Here is a 27,760-nt window from a genome sequence, read left to right as displayed (position 1 = left end):
AGTTTTCGACAGTAAATGCCAAGTTCGTAAAAGTGCAGATGTCAATGTCACAGCCGCAAAGGCTCTTGGCTCAGTTTGTTACTTCTTCAAGGCAGACGGGGTCATCATTATCACTGTTCTCTTGTGAGATCAAGTTCAGGAATTTCTCCCAGGAGAAAACAAAGTAAAATGGTCTAGACCGAGATGTTAAGTCTTTGCACTCTTCCTTTCACAAAACCTCGAAGGTATTTGTTCAAAGTCACCATTGTTAATGTGCTGGAATTGTCAAGTGACTTCCATGTTTCCCCCCCTCTCCTTAAACCTGCACAGAGAGGAAACTGTGGGAAACCCAAGTAAAAAGCAGAGAAGCAGAAAGAGGAATGTCTCATCTTGGTCCATCATGGGCCATTCTCCCATTAAAAAAAAATAAAATGAAATTTTAATCAATGAATTAGTTAATTTTAGTTAATTAATAGATTAACTTTGTTTTGGCTAGAGGAATCCATGACCTTGCTGAAAGCTCAGTTTCTCATAATCTTCTGTCTCTTCCATGGTGCATGAGCCTACTTTATAATGTGTTTCTCAGTTCCCTGTGGAGCAGTGTGGCTTATTTGGGTCTTCAGAGCTGATTTCTGTGCTTTAAAAACCCCTTCTGCTGCACTGGTAGAGAGAAACTGGACCTGATAAGGTACACAGGGTCAGACTCCGAGATACTGGCTTTCTTTTAAGTTATAACTTACCTGCACACTCCGGGTTGTCTTCATTAAAGTTGATTGCAAAGTCATGAGAGACCTAGACACCGATGAAAATTTCAAAAGAGGAAAAAAAGAGAATTACAACTTGAATCCATTAAGGAGGCACTAGGGGTTTAAGGTTTGCAAACAAATAGCGTTACATTCATTATGAGTTAAGCAGCGGGTACCATTTTAAGCCGTTATATAATCAATCTGAGATGGAAGATGAATTCTCAGCTCCCTGTGGAGCTGAGGTGACAGGAAGATTTTCTAGGATCAGATAAATGCTCACAGGAGGGGGGGGGGGAAGTAAAACATATTGAAAAAGAAAGAAAGAAAGAAAGAAAGAAAGGAAGGAAGGAAGAAAGGAAGGAAGAAAGGAAGAAAGAGGAAAAACAACAACAACAACAACAAAAAAAAGGCCTTAGAAAAAGTAACCTTAAATAGTTTCTAGATTCAAGTGGATACAGACTGAAGGGTTAAAGTTGAATGGGCACTTACTTGTACCACCAATTAAAAAAATAAAATAAAAGAACTCAACTCAAGCTGTCTGATAGACATGGCGCTGCTTATAGAGGCTCTAGCTAAGCTGGTGACATTTAAGAATCATTCTGATATACAGAATTACACTGCATGGGGATCTTCATGTACACACAGGTGAAATAGAGTGCCTTCTACTTCTGAAAAATAGCAAATAAGGTCAAATACCCTGTAATCTTCCACCACAAACTTCTCTGCCTAGCTGTGCCTAAGCGTATGGTTAGATGACACCTGGCTTGCTATTTTCTTCCCCCTAAAATCGGATAAAAGAAATGGGATATTCTGACATCTGGAGAGTTTTATTAAATCACTTGGAATTTCATGGAAAATTCCATTTCAAAGGCTATTTCTGATCATTGGGTCTCTTGGGTGCTAAAAAAGTAGGTCACCTCATTAAAAGACAGATACTTCCTTTCTTATTGGGAGGTCACAGGTGAAGCAGCTGGTGTGTGCCCACTGTCCCTTTATCTTCTGCAGATTCCAGACAAGTGAGCTGACTTCCAGCTGCCCTGGTTTATTTACCTCAAATTTTTCTTTAGCTTGTAAGATCTTTCTTTGTCTACCCAGGTTGTGTATTAAACACACTAGCATTGACAATATCAAGGAGATCTGAATAGATATTGTTTGAGTTCTCGGATTAAATGTTTTGGGGGTTGTTTTCTTAGTCTCTTATATTGATTGTGAGTTAAATCAGTCAACCCTGTAACTGGGTCTTTGAACAACATACCCAGAACACCCTGCACACCCATGCTGGACATCCACAGTTACACAGAGAACAAGGATGTGCAGTTACAAGAGTCTATGTCCACTCACTCACCGTGTATTCCGGGGGTATCCTGGCGCCAAACCCAAAAGCTGGGAACATTTTGTCACTGAAATTAAATAAAAAAAGCTGCTTCATTTATTCATCTGAGAAGGAAGAGAAACAGGAGTCTGCATAACCTCACCAGGGCATGTAGCCGAGCCAAGTGCTGACTCATGCAGTAACGTGGATAATCAAAATTAAGAAACAATCCTTAGTGTTCATTACTGATTAGTATACAGCCTCTTCCCTTAAGGTCTTTCGATAGCCAAGAGCAACTGGACCCCGGATTTGCACAGATCCCACCACCCTGATTCTGATTTTCTGTTTTCTTGAAATAGTGATGAGGAATTTGGCAACTCCAATCATTGGCTGAATTAGGATATTCCATCTATATAATTTTTTAAACACTAAAGGAAGAGCTTAGTCTTTCTTTCTTTCTCCTTCCCTCCATCCTTCCTTCCTTCCATCCATCCTTCCTTCCTTCCTTCCTTCCTTTCTTTCTTCTTTTCTTTTTTTCTTTCTTTCTTTTTTTTTTTTTTTTTTTTTTTTTTTTTTTTTTTTTTTTTTTTTTTTTTTTTTTTGGTATAGGCAGATACCTTGAGGAAAACAATCACTCAAGACCATGCTGCCTATTAGAGCCAGGGTTCAAACACAGACAGTCCAGAATCTAAAAAGCCCTCAGAAGGCAGTGGGGACATTGATAACTGCTACCCGACAAAGGGTGGTCTCATTTATAGAATTCACTGTATCCTCTACATCCAGCTTATACACAAGAAACAATAAATTATTTGCATGTCTTTTCTTACTTCCTGAACTCAAAGGGACACTATATTTTATGTTACTATCTTTTGGCTGTTGTGGTTGTTCTTAGGTTTCTTAGGCTGGCACTCACTCTGTAGCCCAGACTGGTCTGAAAATTGTATATTAATCTAGACTAGCTCCTAACACATGCCATTCCTTTAGCATTGCAGACATGTGCTGTAGTGCCCAGCTCTACCACCATCTCACATCCCACCGTCCCCCGCCCTGACTGCCCTGCACCCTCCTCACCTTAACCATTGAACTTTTCATTTCTGCAGAATAGGGAGCCAATGACATATAATCCATGCATTGATGACTCAATAAGTCATCCCCATGTACAGCATAATTCCGATGATGAGCCATGAGCCTCACACCTGCCCTTTATTTATCTTGGTCTCTTGTATGATCATTAGAATTTGTCTCCTGATTTGTGTGGTCATGTGTATTGTACCTTAACCCTTACTAAACTGCAGTGTAGTTAAGAGGATGGGGAAGGGAGCCATTACTGGTACCACTGCCCTAGGTGTTAGACTTATCCCCAATCCTGGGTGCTCTACTTATTCTGTTCTTAAAAAGACTGAGGGAAAGTGATCACCAGAAAGTATCATAGGATTCCCAAGCCCATGCTTTTCTAATTACCGTTATAATTTAATAGCTATATGTAGTATTAACCATCTACTGGCAATGGCAGTACCTAGGTCCCTGCGTAGGCAACAAGTAAGACATTTCTTAAGCAACATACGTGCTGCTGTGCTGCTCTGGAATATTGAACCTTGGCAGAAGCCATTCTCCTCTTGAGTCATTTACCTTTGGTTGGTTGGTTTGTTTGGTTGGTTTTGGGTTTTTTTTTGTTTTGTATTTTTTTCTCTCCTATTATGAACACAACTGAAGTTTGTTCTTGAAGCAGTTTCTACATTTTTTCAGTTTTTTTTTTTTTTTAAAAGGGCCAAAAAAAAAAAAAAAAAAAAGTAATTCAGATTGGGGTTTACTACTGAATATCTTTCTTAGGAAAAGATGACATTAACCTTTCGTCTGAGCAAATTCAAGCAAATTCGAGAAAAATCAAAAGCAATGAAGCCAGATTCTCACCCAGACCTTCCTAACTGACTTAGAAGTCCTTGGCAACTGATGAGAGCTTTGACAAAACCTTCCAACACAGTGAGGTCCACACAGATAAGGTTACAGATTTAGAGTTTTCTGAAGTGAAGGTTTAAGTCCTCCACAAAACCACACACTCCCTCGTCTCCTCGGTGCTGTGTCAGGCCGGGCTCTGTTGTACCTCATATCTAGCATCTATTAGAGAAAGTATTACTGCTGATAAATAAGAGACACAAAACCTCCTGGTCCTTGGAAAGGTCGAAAGACTTTGACTCAGCACTTCCTCCTTAGCCTCAGTACTTCCTTCCAGGTAGACCAGGGAGGATCTTGCTGGCTCAGTGAGAACACTTTCCAGGATGGAACATAAGTTCTTCCACTGCAGGGATGCCTCAGGAGTGAGAACCAGGAGCCTGGGAGGCATCACATCCTCTGCTTTCCTCTGATGGATTTCTCTCTCTCTCTCTCTCTCTCTCTCTCTTGAGGGGAGGGTAGATCTAATGGTGTATATATTTCTAATCACCAACCCTGTGCTTTAATGATATTTTTTTAAGACCTGCTAAACCCCCCTTGGGGATTGGAAGTTTGCTGAGCTTCATGAACTGTTATGTAATTGAGTTTCCAGAGTAAGGGTAGGGAAAATGCCTCACCTACAAGGAGAATAATTAATGTGCCAGAAGGCTGAATTCTCTGAAGTCAGCCACTAGAAAGCTTCTACCTAATAAATATACTGAAGAAAAAAAATTCCAAGCCTAGCACAATAGATTTAAAGTCCATTCCTCCTGTTTAAAAATAAAATGAGTCAGAAAGGAGTCTTATGCAAGGACTAAGGGAAGGAAGTTGAACAAAAGAAAACTTTAATTCAAGAGCATGTCAAAAAAGTTAGAACCAGATCCATTGGCCACCAAGCAAAAGGGCCATTAGCAGCTGTTGAGAGAAAAAGACAGGCAAACATTGTCCACTGGGAAATTTCAGAAGCATATTTCCACACTGGGAAAGGCCACATTTCTTATTGTCAGAATAAAACAATAGTAAACACAACAAAAGGGCTCCCGTTCTTCCATAGTGACATGCCAGCTGCCCTTAGCTTCACAGGAAGTGGCCATGTCCAAATATCTCCATGTGAGAGATGGATTTGAAGCACATTTCCCACTCACTCCATTAACGAAAACACAGAGCTAAAGCAAGGGGTTAATACACGTCTAGGGAAATTACCCAATCTATATGCCAGTGGGGGTCAACTCAAACAAGATAGTCTTTCAGAACATGAGGGTGTTGGATGAAAACATTTTTCCAAACAGTCATCTTAAAACAAGCCCAGGGATAGAAATGCAGCAACTCTTCTGGGGATATGGGAGTGTGGTTTTCTTTTGGAAAAGGGAAATCAGTATTCAGTTCTTCTACTTCTACATTCTATGCTGAACACATCTCAGATCTTCTGGGAGCATCTGTGTTGGCAGTGCTTGATCTCATTCATGCATCTCCCTTTACAACTACTTTTTTCTTTACCTCCTCTGAGTCTCATCCACTGTGCTGCCATGCCGTATTGCTTCAGAGAATAAAACCTGAATATCAGGTAAAGGAACTATTCTACAGGATTCAAGTACCGACAACTGAGTACCAAGATTCAACTCTCAAGCAAGATTCAAACATTGGGTAATGGAAAAATTCTACAAAATTCAGTAGCAACCAAACCTTCTGCAGTCCAGGTTATTGTCCATTTTCACTTTAAAAATTGCTTGGGAGTGTAGCTCAGTCATAGAACATCTACCCACCATGTAGAAGACATTGGGTTAAAACTCTAGCACTGTGCAAAGAACTTAGGATGTATTACTGTCAGTTGGTAAGTTCTTAAATATATGTGGGGGATTAGCAAGATAGACCAGTGGGTAAATGTGCTTGACGCTGAGTCTGACGACCTGAATTTGATCTATTCTTGAGACACACATGGTAGAAGCAGATAAGCAACTCCTAACAGCTGTCCTCCAACCTCCACATCTGTAATAAATAAATTTAAAGATTTTTCCCCTTTTAATAATCTATGTGTGTGTTTGTCTGTTAGCATGTGCACATGAGTACAGGTTCCCATGGAGGCCAGAAGAGGGCACTCTCCTGAAGCTAGAGTTACAGATGCTGTGGGCCTCCTGCTGTGGGTTCTGGGAATTGAACTTAGGTCCTCTGCAAAAGCAGCATGTGCTCTTAACTGCTGAGGTAGTTATCTATCTCTTAATTACTCAGTTATCTTTCCAGACTCCATACCCAAAGTAGTTTTTTGATTACTGACTCTTATTTTCGGGGGGGTGGTGGTGGTGGTGGTGTGTGGTGGATAGGTTATGTCATTGAAAGAATTGAGCAATGCTCAAGGCTAAAGATCTATATTCACATACACACACATATACATATATATGTATATGTGTATATATATATATATATATATATATATTCACACACACACACAAACACAGACACACACATTGACAATGGCAAAAATGGGTCAGAATTGATGCTAGATTCTGCATTCTGAGCAATGAGCAATAGGTAGCCCTAATTCATAGATACATAAACAAACCAGACTCTCTCCCCCCAACTCCACACACACTATCTGTTTTGTTGAGAGCTGATTTCCAAAATTGTTACACTGCCTACATATACTGAATTAAGCACTGAAATTCTTAACATATGAATGATTCTTAGATCAATAATATTCAAATCACAGCTATAATAAAAATTAATTCAGAAATATTTTTTAGAATAGTTTGAATGGAATCATTTTAGAAATTAAAAATTACATGCATACAATACCTTTGTTTTCCTTATGGACATGTATGATACAATAAGCAGAAAAATGACTTCAAAATTAATTTACAAAGATACATATGGAGGCTAGAGAAGGAACTTAGAGGGTAGATTGTCTGGCATGTACAAAACTCTGGGTTTGATTCTTTTTGACATGCCATCAAAATATGTTGAATGGTTTTTAAAATGATACATTTGGATCAAATCCTATGAAGGAGGGAAACAGAAATTGAGTTGGTGAAGAAATAAAATTCTCATTTTTAACTTAAGAGTTGGTTCACATATTTTTTGTAAGAATAAAACAACAGGATAATGGCCAATAGCTAGTCTGCATGGTAGCTACAAGAGTTACATTAGAGCTTATTTTTAAGTGTATTTAAGTATTTATAGCACTTCAGAGTTTTCAATCCTTATCACTATTTAAACTCACGATGACGAAAGTTAGATATTATCAATGGAAGAATTTGTGAGGGCTGTGCATTTTTACAGAATCCTTTTAAAGGCGAATGGACAGAACAGACAAAGGAACAAGACCCCCAGATGTCATTTGCCCAACATGACCTGTAGGTCTGACACTATATTTCTTTCTCTTTTTGTGTTCAGTTTAGTTTTAAAGATTGAATTTTGAGTCTTAAAAATAACACGTTCCACCATTGATTATTTACCACAAGCAGAACTGCCTGGCTCTGCAAAGGAAATTGGATGTGCCTCTGATTCAAAATTAAAAAAATAAATCTCACGAGGATAGGGATACAGAGCTGGGATGTGAACCCAGATCTACCTATCACTGGGACCTCATACTCTTTCAATCACTCTTGGAGACTCCATTATCCACAGGAGGCTTCTCTGGTCTAATGATCCAGAATAACAAGCATATCTATGTTATAATAACATGTGTATGTTTGTCTGTATGTGTGTGTGAGAGAGAGAGCAAGAGAGAATGAGAGACAGAGAGAGAATTCTGATTGACTCAGTAACCACTGTCAAGATTCTCTTCTTTTCCACTCTTCCTTCTGCAGGGAGGAGGAGGGGCCTTTCCTTCTCTTACACACTTTCCATTCTTATCCTTACACAGAAAGGGTTTCTGGGCCATGCTGAGCTGGGGCTATGCTTTGTTGTTCTGAGATATAGTCTTTCCATGTATTCCAGGCTAGCCATCACCTCAATCACGACTTACTGACATGCCTCTGTGTTCCAGTAGATGGTGAGTGACATGGGGAAATTCTGCCATGTTAAATCTTTGCTGTCCCACACAGAAGAGTGTTATCTAGGCTTCAGGACCTAGGCATTTTAACTGACCCGGCACTCCTGAGTTAATGGTGGATTTCAACTCTGTATACCTATCACAACAACAACAACAATGACAATAGCAACAGCAGCAACAACAACACAACAACAGATTTCTAGGTGCACAGCAGGCAATAAAATCAGCCTTTGGGAGTGAAGCCCAAGTACCAACATTTTTGAAACTTCCCAAGTGCTTTTGGTATGCAGACAAGATAAGAGCCCGGATGGGATAAGGTGGGGCGTGGCAGAGGCTGTATTGAGCAAGTCCACATCATCTGCTGACCAATGCAGTGCCCTACACATCTAAACACATGTCAGCTTGAGTTTCAGCTCTAAGTTGTCCCCCAATAAAGGACCTAGCACACTCTGGCCTTGCTTTCTCATGTCCCAAATTCATCCTGAGGTGGACACTTCTTTAAATTGGCACTTTGTATTTGCAGAGCAATGTATTTGGTCTCTGTTCATTAGATCACAGACAGGCTACCTTCTCTGTTCTCCTTCCCCTTTTCCTTCATAATATTAGGAACTGAACTCAGGGTCTCATGCATGCTAAACAAATGCTCGACCACCAAACTACTCCAGTTCTGTTTTTATTTTTAGGAAAATTGAGACAGGGTATCAAGGGTATCACTAAGTTGGCCAGGCTGTCTTTGAACTTGTAGTCTTCCTGTCTTACATTCCAAAGTCTCAGAGATTGCAGGTCTATACCAACAGGACCAGACCAGGCTTTTCATTAGAGGACAGTTAAGGTTGTCTGAGACCCAAAACCATACTGGCCCCTTATCATTGAGCATGCCACTTTAGCAGTGAGGTATACAAGGATTGTGGTAGCTGTGAATGAAAGCTCTTGAAAAGAAGCTGCCTCTGTAGACAATAACTGGCCATAATTTCAACACCATGGCAAGATTAGAAAGCTAAGAACCAGAGGCTAATTGCCATATTTCAGGCCTTTAGCTTCCAGGATGGCCATTCCTTACCTACTTCTAAGCTGAAACAACATTCCATGGCTAATAGAAAAAAAAAAAAAAAAAACATTTGAAATCTCTTGGTTTAGCAGACTCTTGGCTTCTCCCAACCCCAAAGTTAAGAACGTTATCAGATAGCACCTTGGGCCTATAGAAATGCTTCCCCATCTTACTATAACCACCTTGCTGATGTACTCACCAGTGTAGTTTAAACTTGCCTTGATTTATGACTTTCTTCATTCTGTAAAACTAGAAAACTTTGTGAAACTGCTTTCACATTGGAACCAGTCATTCGGGGTAACCTAAATCTGTGTTCCCAGGCCATGGTCCTTCAAAATGGCCTCAGAATGGTCTCATTTACTCCCTTTTAAGATGGGAGCTGTGGTTTTTACTTTGACAACACTTACTGGAAGCCTGCTGCAGCAGGGAAGTGTGTGTGCCCAGGGGTGTGTAGGAGCATGTGCATGCATGCATGCATGTATGTCTTTGATGATGTGTGTTTTCATGAAAGGCAGATAGCCTGTAATGCCTTTGCAGATTGGTGAAGGATAGTGAGGGCCAACAACATTGGATTTGAGAACTGTCATCTTGTGGCTGGGGGAGCCTCCATTCAAGGCCATCTGGAGAAGAGCTTTATGTATTCCTCAAGCTGCTCCATGGGTCACCTGCTAATGGCCTCGTAGCCATGAGTGTACACGGCAGAGAGAAAACCCTTGGCTGTCAGAGGCAGAGTGGAATTGCTAAGGCTCCCGGGAGCCACAAACCTCTGTGTGGATGCAGGAGTGGGACGGTGGCTTCTGTCAGTTTTTCTGCCAGTGTTTCTTTTTAAGCACCAACCTCCCTGACTTTGATGCAAGGATAAATTAATTCCAGAACCTTGACTTGAAATTTCCTGACTCTGCCTGTCTCCTGTCTGTCCACCCACACAAAACAGAAACTGCCGAACCTTGTCAGCTTTCACTGGAGCAGCTTGTGTTCCAAGCTCTCCCAGGGAGTCTCTTAAAAGAGCAGGGAGGTTGGTTTTTTTTTTTTTTTTTCAAACCTTCCTTTCTTCCTTAGAATTTGCCCATTTTAATGTTTAGTTGCCTTTTGAAGCCCAAATAAAATATTGCTCTGTGGGCCTGCCCAAAGTTGATATTCTTGTTCATTGGGGAATGACAACTTCAGAATTCCACTATTGACATTTTAAAAGGAATAATTTCGGATGACCTCAAATAACTCCCAAGGTGACATATCTTATATTTACATTGAATATGCACCTTTGAAGGAATACAACATATCTGTCAACTTTTGTCTGGTTTACATTTGAAAGGGATGAAAGCTTTAAGAGATGTTCAAGTCATTCTGACTACGGTGTCTGTATTCTGTATGTGAGGACACCAGGAAATGAACACTCTCTGCAGAGTGTAGCCAAAAAATAATTCCTGATAATGGATCATTGTTCAGATTAGCAAATGAAGATGACACAGGACCAGGATGCAGACTCTGGGACCTCATTTCAGTTTCTAGAAATTGGCCTCTCTGCTCTGTGGAATTCAATATTGGATGCCTTCTTCTCTGCAGGTTCATGATTCTTATAATCCGTAGGTATTCAGTTCTTTTATCTATTTACTTAACTTATATTTTACATGGGGGCCTTATTATGTTGCTTAAGTTGGGCTTGAACATAGTACATAGCACTGCACTGAACAAGGTACCTTCTATTATATGCATCTCAACGTCCAAACATAGGGAGTCTTCAAACATTTCCTCTGTTCCTTCTTCTCTCCAAACATGTACTCACAGGATTACACTAGATCATTAACATGCACATGCATGAGTGAAGGAAGAGAGAGGATTCCCACTCCTGTGTCTTGAAGAAGTCTCTGACACAGTGTAGATGTAGCATATCAAACTCCTTCCTCTCTAGTAAAAACCCTATGTGCTTCAAACCTTTCTAGAAATCATTCCTAAAGAAGTCAGAGCTGAAACTCATTATCGTCACAGTCAATACTTCAAGGTCAAGTATTCCGGGTATCACTTTGTATTAGTCAGGGTTCTCTAGAGGAACAGAACTTATAGAATGAATATCTATCTGTCTGTCTGTCTGTCTGTCTGTCTATCTCTCTGTCCATCCGTATGTATGTATGTATTTATGTATGTGTTTGTCTGTCTGTCTGTATGTATGTATGTATCTATCCATCTATCTACCATCTCTGTCTACATCTATCTATATATTTATTTCTATGTCTATCTATGTATCTATTTCTCTCTACATGGGGATTTATTAGAATCACTTACAGGCTGCTGTCCAGCTAGTTCAACAATTGCTGTCTACCAGCAGAAGGCCCAAGAATTTGCTAGTTGCTCAGTTCCTGGGGTGGAATGACTCAGCTAGTTGTCAGTATTCACTGGAATTCTGAAGAAATAGGCTCTAAAAGTCAGTCTTCCTACTTTAAATGATTTAAATTAAGAAAATAAAATCCCCCTCAAAGGTGTCCTCAGCTGCTTGGGTTTTAGTTACTTCCAAGTTGACAACCAAGAATGGCCATCACAGATTTCAATGATTTCAAATGATTATTGAGTGTTCTTTAGGTGAGCAGCAAGAGTCATTGGGGAGTTTTGTGGGTGTTTACTGCTCATTGATTGCATAGGGCCTGGCAATCCAATCTCTTATTGTCTCTATGCCATATTGGGGTATTTTGCTGAGCAGACTGAATACAGAGATCCCAGCAGGCAGGAGACTGATGGGACCTTTCTTATAACCCATGCTGGAAGGTTCACAAGGGTGTGCCCTTTACTGTGCTATGGCAGAAACAGGTTTATAGAGGTATTGGTTGTTACCAATAATGAACTCAGGAAGAAGAGAAATCATGATATGTGCTGAATTTTCTCTACACCCAGAGCATAGAGATGCTTTGTTTATTTTCCTGGATTAAAAGGTCAGCTGCTTACATCTCATTACTAACTAAGCTTGTTTCACAATCACACCGGGGAGTCCTCTGAGATGTCTATGTTTGTATTTACATTGGTTCTACCTCAAAAAGCCTTAGGCAAACATCTGTGCTCCTTCCCCTTATCTGGTGACACAGGAGTGTGACAGTACAAATCCAACTCACTGTAGTTTCTGTTGATCATTTTTCTGAGAAAATATTGAGTGGCCAAACCTACTCCATCTTGGGACCGGCATCCATCTTAGCAGAAAACACAATACTATGGTGGGAAAGGCCAATATTTATCATTAAGAAGAAATAAATAATATTGATTGAATCTCAAGATCAAGATCATCTTTGCAAACATGAGAGTACACACACACACACACACACACACACACACACACACACACACTTTCCTGTCCACATAGATGTGCACCTGGGCAGACATATCTGCCTGTTAATGTTATCAGTAGCTTCCAAGATCAGTAAAACACAGAGATTTTGTACTCAATATGTAGAGCCTAAAAGATTGTGGTTCAAATACCATCTCTGCTTGTGGGGCAGTATACGAATGACTTGGGTTTCCTATAGTTTTATGCTTTAAAAAATGATGGCTATCATATAAGATGTATGGAGTATAGAGAACTGATATAGCAATATCCAATAAAACCATGCATGCATCTAAACACCAGACATCTGAGAATCTCTTCAAGTTGTAAAATCTAATTCATTAGGTTGGGATGCTGCTGGTTCATGAACAAACTGTGAGGAGCAAGGACGCCTTCACACTAAGTCCACACAGTGACACTTAGATTTGCTATCTATCGACTTCACAAACTTAATAAGAGCAGAATGCTGAGAGAGAGAGAGAGAGAGAGAGAGAGAGAGAGAGAGAGAGAGAGAGAGAGAGATTATTGGCTCTTCGGAGTGAGTACAGCACCAACTCAGTTTCTCTAGGTGCAGAGGATAAAATGATGTTTGGCACAAGGTTTTACCCTCTTCTTTCAAGAGCTTCTTCAAGAGGAGGTGCCAGAACTGACTGCTACTTTTTGGCCATGAGTCAGCCAAGGGTCAAAGAAGCCCACATCAGAGATAAGACTGCAGCTGATGCCTGAAGTCTCTTACCTGTCATAGTCTTGGCAAATCTCTCCCACAGCCACCAAGGCCTTCAGGTACTCATTGGGCTGGTAAGGGTGGATATAGTGCAGAGAACAGCTGTTCCTGGGGTCTCCATTAGAGGCAGTGAAATCTATAGCTACCTGGAAGAGGGAAAGCATAAGAATAAACGCACTGTTAGGAACCCTGACCAACCTAGAGAGAGACATGGCCTTACATAGAGAAAAATAAGAGTACATGACATAATTTTGGCTGATAGGAAAAGTAAGAGAAGTTAGTTAGTTCACTGAAAACCCAGTTATTAATTTGACTGAAGTCAGTTTTGCTGTATTTCATAGCCCCTGCTTCTTCTTCCTGTCCAAATGGGACTTGAGATGGTGTTCAGAAAGTTCAGTCACTATTGATCCATGTCACCAAGCATCAAGGCTAAGGAAGGGGCATCTATCTCCAATTTCACAATCCACTAAGAAAAGGCTCTTATACTCCATGGGCAGAGCACCTCCAACTGTGAAGGATAGGCAAAAACCCTTATGGACAAATTTTGTGTAGAGAATCCCAACTCCCCAAGAAAGCTGCTGTCTAATTTCTATGCAGTAAGTTGTAGAGATATGCATTGGGGTGGTTTGAGCAAAATTTCTCCCAGGAACAACACTGTGAAGCATCCTTTCCATTCATGTGAGGACTCTTATCTGTAACACAGAACACACTTGGATTGCTTGTTATTGCAAGTGAGGACTAGAGAAGAGCAGCCTTTGGCCATAAAATAGTCTTTCTCCTTCAGCTTTTTGAGATTACTCTAACCCCTAGCTATTTTTTTTTTAAATTTTATTTTAAATTATCATAAAAGCAATGAGTTTCTTTAGTGACCTTTATACATAAATACCATCATATATTATCTTAATTATCCTTCTTCCAAACTGTCCTTCCCTGTGCTTTGTGGCCCCTCCTGGTTGATTCCCATCCTTCCCCTAGACAACCCCCTCTGCTTGCTTATTAACCTCTGTTCCCCGAATCCCTTAAGATTTCTTCTTCCTATCTTGGTCCATTTTCTAGTTTCATAACACACACACACACACACACACACACACACACACACACACACACACACACACACACTTTTAAATCTTAGTTCTATATGTAAGAGAAAATACAATATTTGTCTTTCTGAGTTTGGTTATTTTACTTCATATGATGATTTCCACCTTGTATTTGGCTGAGGTTATGATTCAACTGTTCATTTTGGCTGAATAAAACTCCATTATGTATCCCTTTTTTTTATGCATTGATATGTTAGGAGCATCTGACTCTATTGCCTGGTTATTTAAAATAGTACAACTACAAACACAGGGTTGAAACACCTGTGTGGGATGTTGACTTGTAGTCCTTCAGTTATATTGCCAAGAGTGATATGGCTTGGCCTTATGGTGGTTCTTTTTTCAGTTGTATGATCAACCTCCATACTTGTTTCCACAGTGACTATATGAGTCTACATTCCCCATCAAGAGTGAATAAGGGTCCCTCTCTGCCCACATTCTCCTTGACATTTGTTACTTGTTTTCTTGATGATGGCCATTCTGACTGGGCTGAGACGAAATCTCAGAGCAGTTTAAATCGCCATTTTCTTGATGGCTAAAGATGTTGGAAAGCTTTTTAAGTATTTAATATTGGCTACTTGAATTTTTTTTTCTGTGGCTTATGGCACATGTATGAGTCCACATGTGTGTTTGTGTGTGTGTATGCACACACACACACAAACACATACACACACATACACATGGATGTGTAGCCCAAGGTCAATGCTGGGTGCCTTACTTGATCACTTTGCACCTTATATATTAAGGCAGTGTGTCTTTTGCTAAACCCAGAGCTTGCTGTTTGGCTAGTCTGGCTAGCTAGCTTATTTCAGGGATTCCCTATATATGTCCTATGCACTAGAATTGCAGCTAGACCCATTTGGCTTTTACATGGATTTTGGAATCTGAACTCTGGTTCTCACAAGTATGAGAACACTTAGAGCTAGCTATTCCTCCAGCTCTTGCATTTCTTTTGAGAACTAACAAGTCAGTCATTAACCTACTTACCTATCACATGATATGGTCTTTGACATTTTATTTCTGCAGTTCTTTATATATCCTAGATAGCAATCTCTTCTCTGATTTATAGTTGGGAAAGACTATCGTCCCATTCTCTGTGTTGTCTCTTCCCTCTGGTTATTGTTTCATCTGCTGTGCAGAAGGCTTTCAATTTCATGTAACTGGATTCATCAATTCTTGAGCTAATTCCTGTGCCACCGATGTCTTTTTCAACAAGTTCTCTGCTGTGGCTACATCATCTTGAAATATTTTCTCTGTGATTCCCTCTAGCAGTTTCCAAGTTTGGGGGTCACAAATTAAGGTCTTTGATTCATTTGGAATTCATTTTTGGGTAGGGCAAGTGATAAGTCTCATTTATCTGGATGCTGAAATCAAATTGTGCCAGTACCATTGTCAAGGAGGCTGTCCTTGTTCCAATGGATGTTTTTGACAGCATTGTCAAACACTGGTGATTGTAACAGTGGGGCTTATTTCTGGGTCTTCTACTCTTTCCTTGGCTTACTTGCTTGTTTCTGTGCCAGCACCACACTGTTGCTGCTGTTTTCCTACTATAGCTCTGTAATGTAATTTGAAGGCAGTAATTGCAGTGCTTCTTAGCATTGTTCTTTCCGTTAAGGGTGTCACCATTTAGGATGCTTTGTGCTTTCTTATGAACTTTATGTTATTTTCCTACTTTTGAGAAAAGAAGGCCATTGAGATTTTTATTATATGCATGCAGATCTTTTTCCACTGCTGCCTTCCCATTAACAACATTAATTCTGACAATCCCTTAGCATGGGAGGTCTATCCAAATTCTACTGTCTTCTTCAATTTTTTTTCTGAGAACCCTTTCATCTCCTTTCTTAGTATTTCTCTTTATTTTATTTACTTTTACCCTACTATGAATGGTGTCTATCTCCCACCCAACCCACCATCTGATTCTTTGTTGTCAAGTTACACACATACACACACACATTTCTACTGATTTTTGTGTGTTAATTTTGTATCTTGTAATCCTGATGAAAGTATTCATCAGGTCTAAGAGTTTTCTGGTGAAGTACTTAGAATCTCTAAGGTAAGGATTATCTCATCTAAATATAGAAAAATTTGACTTCTTCCCTTCCTCAATTTATCTTATTGTTCTAGTTAAGGTTTTTGAGCACTGTAGTAAAAAAGAGTGGGCACCTGTCTTGTTCCACATGTTAGAAGAAATGGTCTCAGTTTTTCTTCATTTACTATAATGTTGACAATGGGTTTGTTTTATAATAGTCTTCCTTATGTTGAATTATGTTCCTTATATTTTTACTTTCTTAGGTCCCTTTATCATTAACGAATGCTAGTTTTGTTGGGGATTTTGGCATTACTTGAGTTAATATGAGATTTCATTCCTCCAAGTTTGTTTATTCATTTGCTGATCATACTTACTGGTTTGTGAGTATGGAACCAACATTGCCTCTCTGGGATGAAACCAACTTGGTCATGTGCTCTTGAGTTCAATTTGGGAGAACAGCTAGTACTCTTAACCACTGAGTCATTTCTCTAACCCCAATAGAGAGGGTCAACCTTTTGATGGAGTCTGTCTACTGTTCTTTATCAAGTACTTCTTAAAAACAAAAGATAGCAAAGAATACTTGAAGCCAAGGGTGTTAAAATGAGAGGAAACACCTCAGGTTTCTGATAACAGCACCATTGAAAGAATAATCAACCTGGCAAAGACATCTCAAAGACTGTTCAGCTTAGGGTGGAGAAGGGTACAACGTGAAGTATTAGGGGAAAGTAGAATATTCATGCAGCACCATATTCTCTTTCTGTTCACATATACTAGAATGTGCCCATTGGTTCCCTGACAGCAAGAAAGCTCTATTTTTCCTCATATGATTTTGGGGATTATGAGATGGGAATCATTTTTTATGTTATATTTAGAAAATTCTATTAACACCAATGACTGGGATGTTCCCCGGACTTTCAAAAAAGTGAGGAGGCATCTAGAAGGAAAAATGTGCTATAATTAAAGAGAATAAATATTACTTTTTCTGAGGTTGTAGTCCTCTAACCAATCAAAATGAAAAGAACAATTTAACTGTAATTTATTTGCAAGTTCGTTTGCTTTTTTTTTTTTTTTTTTAAATGAAGCTACTCCCCTTCTTCCTTACCTCTTTATAGGACTTAGTTAAAAATTATTTCAGGAAGGATTCAACTTCATTTTCAGAATACCTCTTTTTTTTTTTTTTGACAAGGGATGTCTACCAATAAAATGAAAGTACAAAGTACAAAGATGTGATAAGGAAGATGGTGGAGAAGAAACTTACCACCACAAAGCATCCTGACTCTGAATAATCATGAAGAGAGAGGGACAACTTCTGTTAGAACTTTTCTCTATGCAGACTGCTCTATTGACATTATTACCTTGTATGAAACTGTAAGGTAGAAATTGTTATTCCTTTTTATTAATAGCCATGATGCCCAAAGATATTGAAGGATACATAATTATTGTATGGTGGGGCTGGGTTTAAAGTTACATACATATGCCTTCAAAGATAATGCCTCATTATTATACTGCTATTCACCTAAAAGAACATTTCCAGGACAAAATATACTGATATTTATAACATTTCTCTAGTAAGTTTTTATTTCTTGTGTATCTGACTATAGTTTCTTGAAGCAATATTTTTGCCACAATAAAATTTATAACATTTGCTTATATGTAAAAAAATAAAATCCATCAGTAGATGAATGGGTAAAGAAAACACAGTGCATGTATACATGTATACAATGGAGTCCTTTCCAGACATAAAGAAGAATGAAATTACATTGCCTGCAGAAAAAAATGGATGGAACTGAAATCCTGTTCATCATGTAAATCAAAATAATTCAGATGCAGAAAACAACATATTGCATGTTTTCTCTGGTCTGTGGATCCTAGATTTTAGATGGATTGATAGATTTACACACATTTGTGATATAGAAATTGAAGTAAGATTGTCTAACTCTGTGAAGGAGGATGACTACTGAGAGAGGAGAGAGAGGAAGTCTATCCAGTGATTCAGTCAAATTGCATGCTATGTGTAAATGAAAAGTCTTTATGAATCCTATCACTACGTACAATAAATATAAGACAATAATAAAAATCCCTAAAATCTCCCCATGGGGAGAGTGACAACACCAACCAACCAACCAGAGCTCCCAGGCTTTAAACAGCCAGCCTGGGAACACACATGGAGGGACCCATGGCTCCAGCTGTATATGTAGTGGAGAATGGCCTTGTTGGGCACCAGTGGGAGAGGAGGTTCTTAGTTCTGTGAAGGCTGGATGACCCAGTGTAGGGGAATTTGAGGGCGGGGAGGTTGGAGTGGGTAAATGGGTGGGGGCACACTCTCATAGAAATAGGTGGAGGGATGAGATAAAGGGTTTCTGAGGGGGAGAATGGGGAAAGGGGATAGCATCTGAAATGTAGATAAATAAATATCCAATAATAAAACAAAACCAACCAACCAACCAAACAAACAAACAACCAAACAACCAACCAACCAAACAACCAACAACAAAAACCCCAGGTAATGGAACTGGCTATGGCAGTGGAGCATTTGAGACTTTTTGGCAGCAATTTAATATTACCCATATTACTGAGATTCCTTATGATTGTCAAGGACAAGGGACTGTGAAAGGGGCCCATGGAACTTTAAAATAATATCTTCATAAAATAAAAAAGGGGGAGGTATATCCTCATACACCATAAATTTATTTAAATCATGTTCTTTTTATTTTAATTCTTTTAAAAAATTTGGATGCCAAGGAACTTTCTGCTGAGTGTCTATGGCACTCTACAACAAGGCATACTTATGCATAGGTGAAAGGGAAGCATCCACTTACTGGTATATGGCATGACCCTAATCAGGTATTTAATATGGGGAAGAGGGCGTGTTTGTGTTTTTTCTGCAGGATGCTGAAGGAGCATGGTGGCTGCCAGAGCAATGGGTGAGACATGCTGATGCCAGGACAAAGAATGATGCTGACCTGTGAGCTTGCTGAGTGCCCTGACAATGGTGACTGTGAAGCTGTATTGGACATATGTTACTGACCTACCAGTGCTTACCTATATGCCTGATGGGATAAGCTGCCTTGCTCAAGTTTTTAGACCTTGTGGAACAGAGAATCAAAAAGAGAAGTTATAATGACTCTTGTATTTTTCTTAAATGTGACCAGTTATTTGGACTCAATCATGTACTGGTGAGGAAATCAATCCAATATTGGAAATAACAGTTTTCATTTGGAAGGCTGGTTCTGGACATTTTCAGAGACGTGTTTGGAAGTTAGCTGCAGTTCTCTGTGATGTTAGCAAGAGATAAAGTTGGGACAGGATCTGGATTTCAAGCAAGTGTTAGCACATGTGTTAAGGCTCCTTTAACTGTAAAGTTAAAATTACTTTTGTTTCTTCTACAGTATTTAATGTAAGTTGCACTGACTGTACACTTTCCAATCTCTAATATAACAGTTCCCATTAAAAACTGGAGGGGTCTGGCCAGGAGGCAGAGAGACTCTGAGGTAGGAAGAAGGATGGAGCTGTGACAATTCAGGGGAAGTGGTCTTGAACCAATTAGTCCTCTGTGACTAACCAGTTGGGAAAGAGGAGGGAATGGACAAGCAAAATATGTGCAGATGGGTAGGAGTGTGGAGAGGTTTTACTGAAGATGGATGGAGATGACCCCAAGGGGACCCTAATGCCTCTATCTTTTGAGTCGGGGTTCATCCTGAAAGTGAGAGCCAGTCTTCACAAAGAAAGAGAAGGCGATGCATAAAGCTCCCACCAATTGAGCACTGGGATGCAAGGTGGTGATACTTAAAACCTCCATGAATTCTGAGCAAGAGACAGGAAACACCCTGGGATTCACTCATGAGGCTCTGGTCAGATGACTATGGTCAAATTATGTGCAGAGAATTCTAGAAAAATGTTTTTAAGAGGAACATCTAAGAGGTGCCAGGAGTCTGGAGATGCTGGTACATACTGTTAACTCCAGCACCTGGGAAAGCAAGGGGATTCATGAAGGTTGCAAGGCAAGGTCAGCCTGGGCTGTAGCAGGAGATGGCATTTATTATACCATGCTAGACTCCTAGGCTAAATAAATTTGGTTCAGAGACCCACCATTCTTGGCTGTTTTCTCTCAAACAGATAAATTTTAGAGACGATAACACCTGTGGTGGTTTGAATACACTTAGCCCAGGGAGTGGCACAATTAGGAGGTGTGGCCTTGTTGGAGGAAGTATATCACTGTGGGTGCTGGCAATTGAACCCCTGTCCTCTGGTGCACTTAACTGCCCCAATTAAATGTTGTCCTTTACAAGAGTTGTCTTGGCCATGGAGTCTCTTCACAGCAATGGAAACCCTAACTAAGACACCACCTTACATATACAGTTGGGTTTGGAAGGTAAATCAGAGGTAGGATGGTCAAGTATGATATCAGTCCTTTCCTCTCTACTGAGAAAATGATTTTAAAACTGTAGGGAACCCACAGCTTGGTGTGATGATATATTGGTATCATTTCTGTTCTTGGAAGACTGAGGCAGAAAGACTGTGAGTTCTATAGGCTAACTTGGGATAAATGGTGAAACCTTGTCAAATCAAAACTAAAATCCAAACAACCAACTAACCAACCAACTATCCCTTTAGAAAATCTCAGAGAGCATTAAGATGTATGGCTATTTCCTGGATCATATAATAAATATGAAAATAGGAAAAATTAAGTCACTGGGAAAGGTTGATGTTTTTAAAAATGATGTTGGAGATTGAATCAGGGTCTTGTGGCTGCTAAGCTACCCTCTGCTGTTCATGATACCCTATCATAGTACTCCCACAACTGAAGGCTTCCCATCTCTGCCTCCTAATATGTTGACCATCCATCTCAGGACTTCAGTTCCCAACTGAAAATCCTGAAATGTCAAGAGCATTAAGTGACAGCAAACACATCTTGAGGGCTTGATATGGAACTAGGAGAAAAATCTATATATAAAAAAAGCAGCAGCTAAAGGAGCAGAGGCACCTGCCTGTTCTCCCGAGAAAGGCTGGATGCTCTAGGCATGCAGCTGCCAATGGCTGGTATCTCAGCCTGGCTGTATCATCTAGATGGGTGTCATGATATGCTGAGAAGTATACACCACAACTAAATGAGCAGATACAGATTTGTTTATTTAGTAACAGTACATTTAAAACTGCTTTTAAACACATCTTAGAGCTGAAATTGGGGTGCAGCAAAAGATGAGCTTATATTGTAAACACTAAGGAATTCTGTTAGGCCATTTCTATAAATATTTTATCTTCAGGCTTGGATGAGCCTTATTATTATTATTATTATTATTATTATTATTATTATTATTATTATAAAATAAACTAGAGTGGAACAGAGATGGTACTGAGAAGGGGATTGTTGCTAGATGTGAGAACTCAGTAGGAACTGGTGACATGTTTAATGTGAAATTGGATGTCCATTATGAGAAGAAAGAAGCAGATTTCTTTGGGGCCAGAGGAGGGTAATAGTCCTGATTGAGAACAGAGAAATATGAAGGCCAGACTGAGAGGCTTAAAACCGGCTTACTTGGATTTGGTGGCCTGTAGGCAGCCTTTGGGGTTTCTTCATTTCTCACAGGATTAGATCCTGTGTCTATCTATGTCTACCAGAGGGGCTGTCCCAGCTTAGGAGGTTCTGGGAAAGGCTTTAAAATAGTAACTGGTAAGAGGGACATAAAGCAATGACCTGGATCACCTACTATTTTCTGCAGTTGCTAGATATATTTGATTTTTCGAGACAGGGTTTCTCTGTGTAGCCCTGGCTGTCCTGGAACAAACTCTGTAGACCAGGCTGGCCTTGAACTCAGAAATCTGCCTGCCTCTGCCTCCCAAGTGCTGGGATTAAAGGTGTGAGCCACCACTGCCTGGCCATAAAGGTATTTTCGCATGTGCCTACACAGCAATGGATTGTCTCAAGCACATAGCAACTATTTTATTCTCCTTCTGACAAATGACAGTTTCTCAAGTGTCCCTCTGGAAGCTGGGGATGAAATACCCACCTTCAGGAGGTGGCCTTCCACCAGGAGGAGTTCTGTGTTCTTTAAAGTTAGCCATGGTGGAAAGAGAATGCAACGAAAGGTTAGGTTTATTTTAGAAAGCAACAAGGGCAGGGGGCAGTGGACGATGGGATTGAGTTGAGAAACAAAAGAAAAACAAAAAAAGGACTGAAAATGGTAGTCCATGGCGGAGGCTGCAGACATCTGGATTCCTAAGTGCCAAGCAAGCTAGCAGAACCACCAAGTTTTCATTTTCTGATGGGAAACATTTATGAAAACCTGGTCTTTTAGTGAGTGCTCCAGCCATCTCAGTGGGCAGCAGAGAGCAGGCTCCTGGGAAGCAGCTCATGTTTTGAAGATGTGTGGAGTGGCTCTGCAAGACCAGGCCAAAAAAAAAAAAAAAAAAAAAAAAAAAGCAGGCCAGGCATGTGCCCTAAAGAAAGCAGGCCAGGCACTCCCTGGATGCTGTCTCTGGCGCATGGAGCTGCTTCTGGGAAAGGGCTAGGTGTGAAGAATGAATGCCTTTGACACTTCTAGTTTTTACACCAAACAACCCTAACTGGCCATTAGGGGGACTCTGTTGGATACAAGCCACTGGGAAGCAAAATCTAGGGAATTGCTGGATCTCTTGCTACCTGAAACTCACATGTATACTGTCACATCCCGAGGCAGCCACACAATTTGGACTTAGGTAATAAGCCTGAAAAGAGATGTGAACTTTGGGCATTTCTTAAGTGATAAGCTAAACTCTTATTCTGAGAACTCTTGTTCTCAGTTCCCACAAAATTCTGTGAGGTGGTCATGAAATAAAAAAACAAATTCCTATTTCCGTGAGACCACTTGGTCCATTTCCTGGAAATGGTAAAACATTTGCCTCCTCAACCCACTGTACCCTGGCTATGGGTAGGTAGGCGCTCAGCATGCAGAGATCACTTTTCTATCTGAGTCCATCAGGTGTCTAAATGAGAGATTTAGAAACTTAAGCCAGGATATGCGGTAGCTATAAGGCATGCTAAATATACTAGAGTAAGAAACAGATTTCCTGAGAGAATCTTGACTAGATAACCTAGGTTTTAGATTTGATGGTCAGGGTGAGAGAGCCCATATTCAACTTCATGTATATAATACCATATTACTAAACACCATAAAATCAGAGGGAAGTGGAAAATATCACCTTTAAATTTTTATAACTACAAATCATGAGTAGCCATGCAAAATATTAATAAAAGTTATTGCTCAGGATTCTCTATCTTAGTAAGTAAGATTTCTAGTTGTTTTATATAATGTTTCCCCCATCCATTTTGTGCTACTATAGTAGAATACTATAGACTGGGTCACTTACAGAAAATAGAGATAGAACTGGTTCATACTTGTAGAGGCTGGAGTACCCAAGCCTGCCTCTGTTGCCTGCTGAGAAGACTGAAACACCAAAGACGGGTTCATTCCTGGAATCTCTCTAGGAGTATTCTATTGCTACCTTTCATTGTGGAAGACAGAAAAGAATGTATAAGAGAGAACACAGGTGTACTCCTTTTTATAATTCATAACATAACTACATTATATTATAATTCACCAACAGAGTAAAACCCTCACGACCTATAAACCTCCAGAAAGATCCTATCTCTCATTTCCCAATTTTGTTGCTTTGGGGATTCAAAACATGCTTTATGAGGACACACCCAAACTATAGTATATGTATATGCATATATATATAATGTATATATATATACAATGTATATGTACATATACATGTATATGTATATATACATGTACATGAATGTGTATGTGTATACATGTGTATAATGTGTATATATATAATGTATATATATATACAATGTATATGTACATATACATGTATATGTATATATACATGTACATGAATGTGTATACATGTGTATATATACACATATATACATACATATATATATATATATATATATATATATATATATATATATATGCATGCACATTATATATACCACACATAGAGGCATACTATGGTGAAATCTATTACATAGTTGTACTCACACAGTCACTCTGGTTTTCTTTACAGTCAGTGCTATCATAGACATGGCTCTATGTGATTACCTTGCCCTTCAATTTATAATTTAAGATGGCTCCATTGTAGTCCATTTAGATGAAACACTGTAATTTACACAGTTGTTGTTTTACTGTTGGACATTTAATCTGTGGAAGTTCCTATCTGTGAAAAATCTATGCTACAATTACCATTTCCTTGCATCTATAAAAGTCATAGCTTTCAAAGGAAGCCTTTAATTCTTCCACCATCTCCTTTCCAGACATCTTACAGCATTTGTCTCTTCCGCATTGTCTATAATTACATTTTGTCTATGAAGTTCTAGTATCTGGTTTTATTTTTAGCTGCAGAGCCATGTGTCAAGTCACGTGCCTCTCTCTGTCATCTGTTTCACCTCTATTCACCTCCTCCAAGACTGCAATACCACAGTTGATCTCAGTTCTTGTGTCTCCAGGATTCTCATGAGGTATATGGAAGTATGAGGTTTATTGAAGCTCATCCTGAAGGTTGCTCTGAATTTTCCATGGTTATGCGCAAAACCAGGAACACATTTTCTACTGGGATAATCTGGGTCATGTATCAAGCTCTCAGATGTCCTGGTGACCAAAAAGAAATAACTGACCAAGGCTCCTTTTGACATCGTCTGTTTTGTATTGTGATGCTGAGGACTGAACCCAGGGCATTGCACATTTTAGGTAACTACTTGGCTCCGAGCCATACCATAGCTCCATTGAGCACCTTTTGTCTTGGTTCACTCCTCTGCTTATTCCTTGATTCTAGTCTAACACTCCCCTTCTCTTCTCAAACCTCCATCCTCCCTTCCTCTCTTGCCTTCTATTTATTGTTACGTTCTTGAGTTCATACCCATGATGCTCTCTCATTATCTCTTGCTTACACAGTAACCCAGGGTCTCACTTATCTTATCTGCTGAAACTGTTCTTTTGAAGATGATGTGTGCTTGCTTGTTAACATCTCCCAGCCCATGTTTATTCACTTTCCTTATTTTCTTTTACACTCGAGATTGTTGCCATCATCTCGTAACTTTCTAATCCTGATTGTCCACTGACCATCTAGCCATTTGAGATTCTGGACTTCTTTTGTTGTCTCTTCTGTTGCCCATGGAGGTCTTCTATGACTTCTCGTCATTGAGTGCCTTGTCTTTCTTTATTCTTTTCTCTCTCCATTGCCTTCAGATGGGGATACATGCAGTTCCACCTGTTTCTTGGGACCAAGGCTTGCCTTTGTAGGTGCCATCCACTGAGCTACTCAAACATACTTCCAACGTTCCCAAAAGTGAATCCATACTTTTGTTTACAGCCCTTGCATTTTTCTATGAACAACACTGCCATGCTTTGCCAGACAGGCAGCAAGTCCTAGTCATCCCAGACTCATTTGCTTTCAGAATCTCTTCTTTGTATCCCAGGCCTAGGCTCATTGCTTTCCTTTCCACACACCCCTTCTCTTGATGCCACATTAGGTTCCCTTCTTGTCACCGTCCACTGGGTCTGTTGCAATGGTTCTTACTGTTGGGCCTGCTACTTCTGCTTTCACTTCATGCTTCAGTTTCCTTCCACATTCTTCAGTACCATCACTTGCTTTTGATAGACAGGGCTTGGCAAACACCTCCTGATTTCCTCCTCTAAAGCACATGCCTTGCTTCCCATCCTGTTCTTGGTCCATTTGAACACCCTCTTATGTACAGTAATATCTCAACACTCAAGTCATCTTAACCTCTGACTCAAAAGTACCTCTCAACACACCCCTAAACACACCTGATATTCATAGTAACACAAGTAAGCTTCCAGCATTTGTAATTTGAATTTATGTACATAAATATGTAGCCCATGGGGGTGTTTTGCAAACCAAATCCCTAGAACTTTGGCAATCCATCTAAAAAATCCACCTGAACTGTTTTTCCTACACAGTTTGGAGTTAAATAAAAGTATTCCAAGCAATCTGGTGTTGGGAGTAATCTCCCCATCTTTAACCCTCTTATTTTGAAGCAGAAGCCCCATGGAAGACACAAAGGCTGCTTTCTATCCCTGAATGCCACATGAGATACTGAGAGTCTCTCTAAGAGAGACTGAGAAGAGGTAACTGTGGAGAGTTTAATAAAGGGACAGACCACAAATGTTTGGAAAAAATTACATGAAATCAATCACAGAAGGTAGAAAAAACTGTTTCTAGAGCTCAACCAGAAGAATATATGAAGGACAGGGCATACGGTAGGAATGGTGATCTTCTATGGAGCAACAAGGCCACCATGATTTGTGCCTAGAAAGCAAAAATCTAGAAGAACATTAGGTTTCCTGTTTTACCTTGGATTGATTCCTATCAATGGACATACCCATGCAACAGCTCCAAGCAGGAGGACCTGGCTAGTGCAGGTGCTCGGAGCTCAGGCACGAGTGGGGAAGGAAGAGTAGGCCTGTGGGATGAAGTGGAGAACATCTAGAACTTGGTGTCACCTCTGATTCCTGAATATCCCTCTTTAGGATCCAAGTTTCTTGTGCCTAAAGCTACCTGTCTTGCTCAACAGCCGTGTGCCATATCATGAACCAGTGAGAATCTTTGTCTCTGGGTGGTGCACAGGTCTAATTGCTTTCTTCCTCCTTGTCTTTTCTCTGCCACCTCCATACCAGGGAGGCCCCTCCCCCCATGTCTCCTCTTTCTGCCACTCATTTTTATGCTGTAATAAAGTTACTGGGTGGTACATAAGCACTAGTAGGCAGAATTAAATCACACACTATTTTTAATTAACTGTACTACAGCTTAAAATTTGCATAACATTGTACTATGCAAGCAGTAAGAGCTTCATAATGAGAAAGCTGGCTTCATTCTGGAAGCAAACGCCATTGGTGTGAGTGACAGGTTCATTTTCTTAGACAGAGCATCCAGAACTCTTATTTTCCTTTGAGCATCTAACATGAGGTCTCCAGGAGGAAGGGCTGTGTGATGGAACCCTCAATGGCCCTTCCCCTTCTCAGCATTGTCTTATACTCTTCTTCTCATTTGTTGCTCCCGACTGTGATCCCCACTCACGTCCCTCACAGGGCTATTTTCAGTTGTCACCAGAGGAGATGAGGGTGGGGGATGAGCATGGAAGGAGCTAGGACATGAGGTGCTGCTGGTGACAAACAGTGAGGTAGCCTCTACTCAGCTGGGGGGGGGTGTTAATAAAAAGAGAAAATTGAGAAAGACAGAGCAGGAAAGGCAACCTTTCAAAGTCAAGCAGCTAAGGGTGTATTCAAGAGTGTATACCCTATGAGCCAACCGGTGGAAGGTTACACATTCAGAAGAACTGGGTAGCACAAATTGGCTTTTATGGGGAATTGCAGCGGGACACTCATAGTTGAATGGGAAGAGAAATGGGTTGAATCTGGAGGGAACTGAGGAAGGAGGGTAAATATAATCAAAACACATGGTATAAAATTCTCAAAGAACTAACAAAATCAGTCAGGATGTGGTCTGGTAACACTGTGGGGTGGCTGATGTTTTTCAGCACAGCCTCAAGGGCAAAGCAAGCCTGTGAAGGTTGAATAAAAAGTTGTTTGAGAGTCT

The 27,760-nt window shown here is 40.0% G+C and overlaps 1 protein-coding gene across 4 annotated transcripts in view; it reads right to left on the bottom strand.

Annotated features, from left to right (window-relative positions):
* The window catches only part of Cpne4 (copine 4), a 457,007-nt gene that overhangs the window by 13,813 nt on the left and 415,434 nt on the right, over window positions 1-27,760 (bottom strand). For all 4 annotated transcript variants that reach the window (XM_076917257.1, XM_076917258.1, XM_034484438.2 and 1 more), the window contains exons 11-13: window positions 13,043-13,176; window positions 2,071-2,125; window positions 720-771 (exon numbers count right to left, since the gene is read on the bottom strand). In XM_076917257.1, the coding sequence (XP_076773372.1) occupies window positions 720-771; window positions 2,071-2,125; window positions 13,043-13,176 (241 nt within the window). The remainder of the gene's footprint in view (window positions 1-719; window positions 772-2,070; window positions 2,126-13,042; window positions 13,177-27,760) is intronic.

Source organism: Arvicanthis niloticus, chromosome 21 (genome assembly GCF_011762505.2).
Source record: "Arvicanthis niloticus isolate mArvNil1 chromosome 21, mArvNil1.pat.X, whole genome shotgun sequence".
NCBI classification, from domain to species: Eukaryota; Metazoa; Chordata; class Mammalia; order Rodentia; family Muridae; genus Arvicanthis; species Arvicanthis niloticus.
The sequence above is the reverse complement of the archived record's forward strand: the minus strand, read 5'-3'. Positions and strand labels throughout refer to the sequence as shown.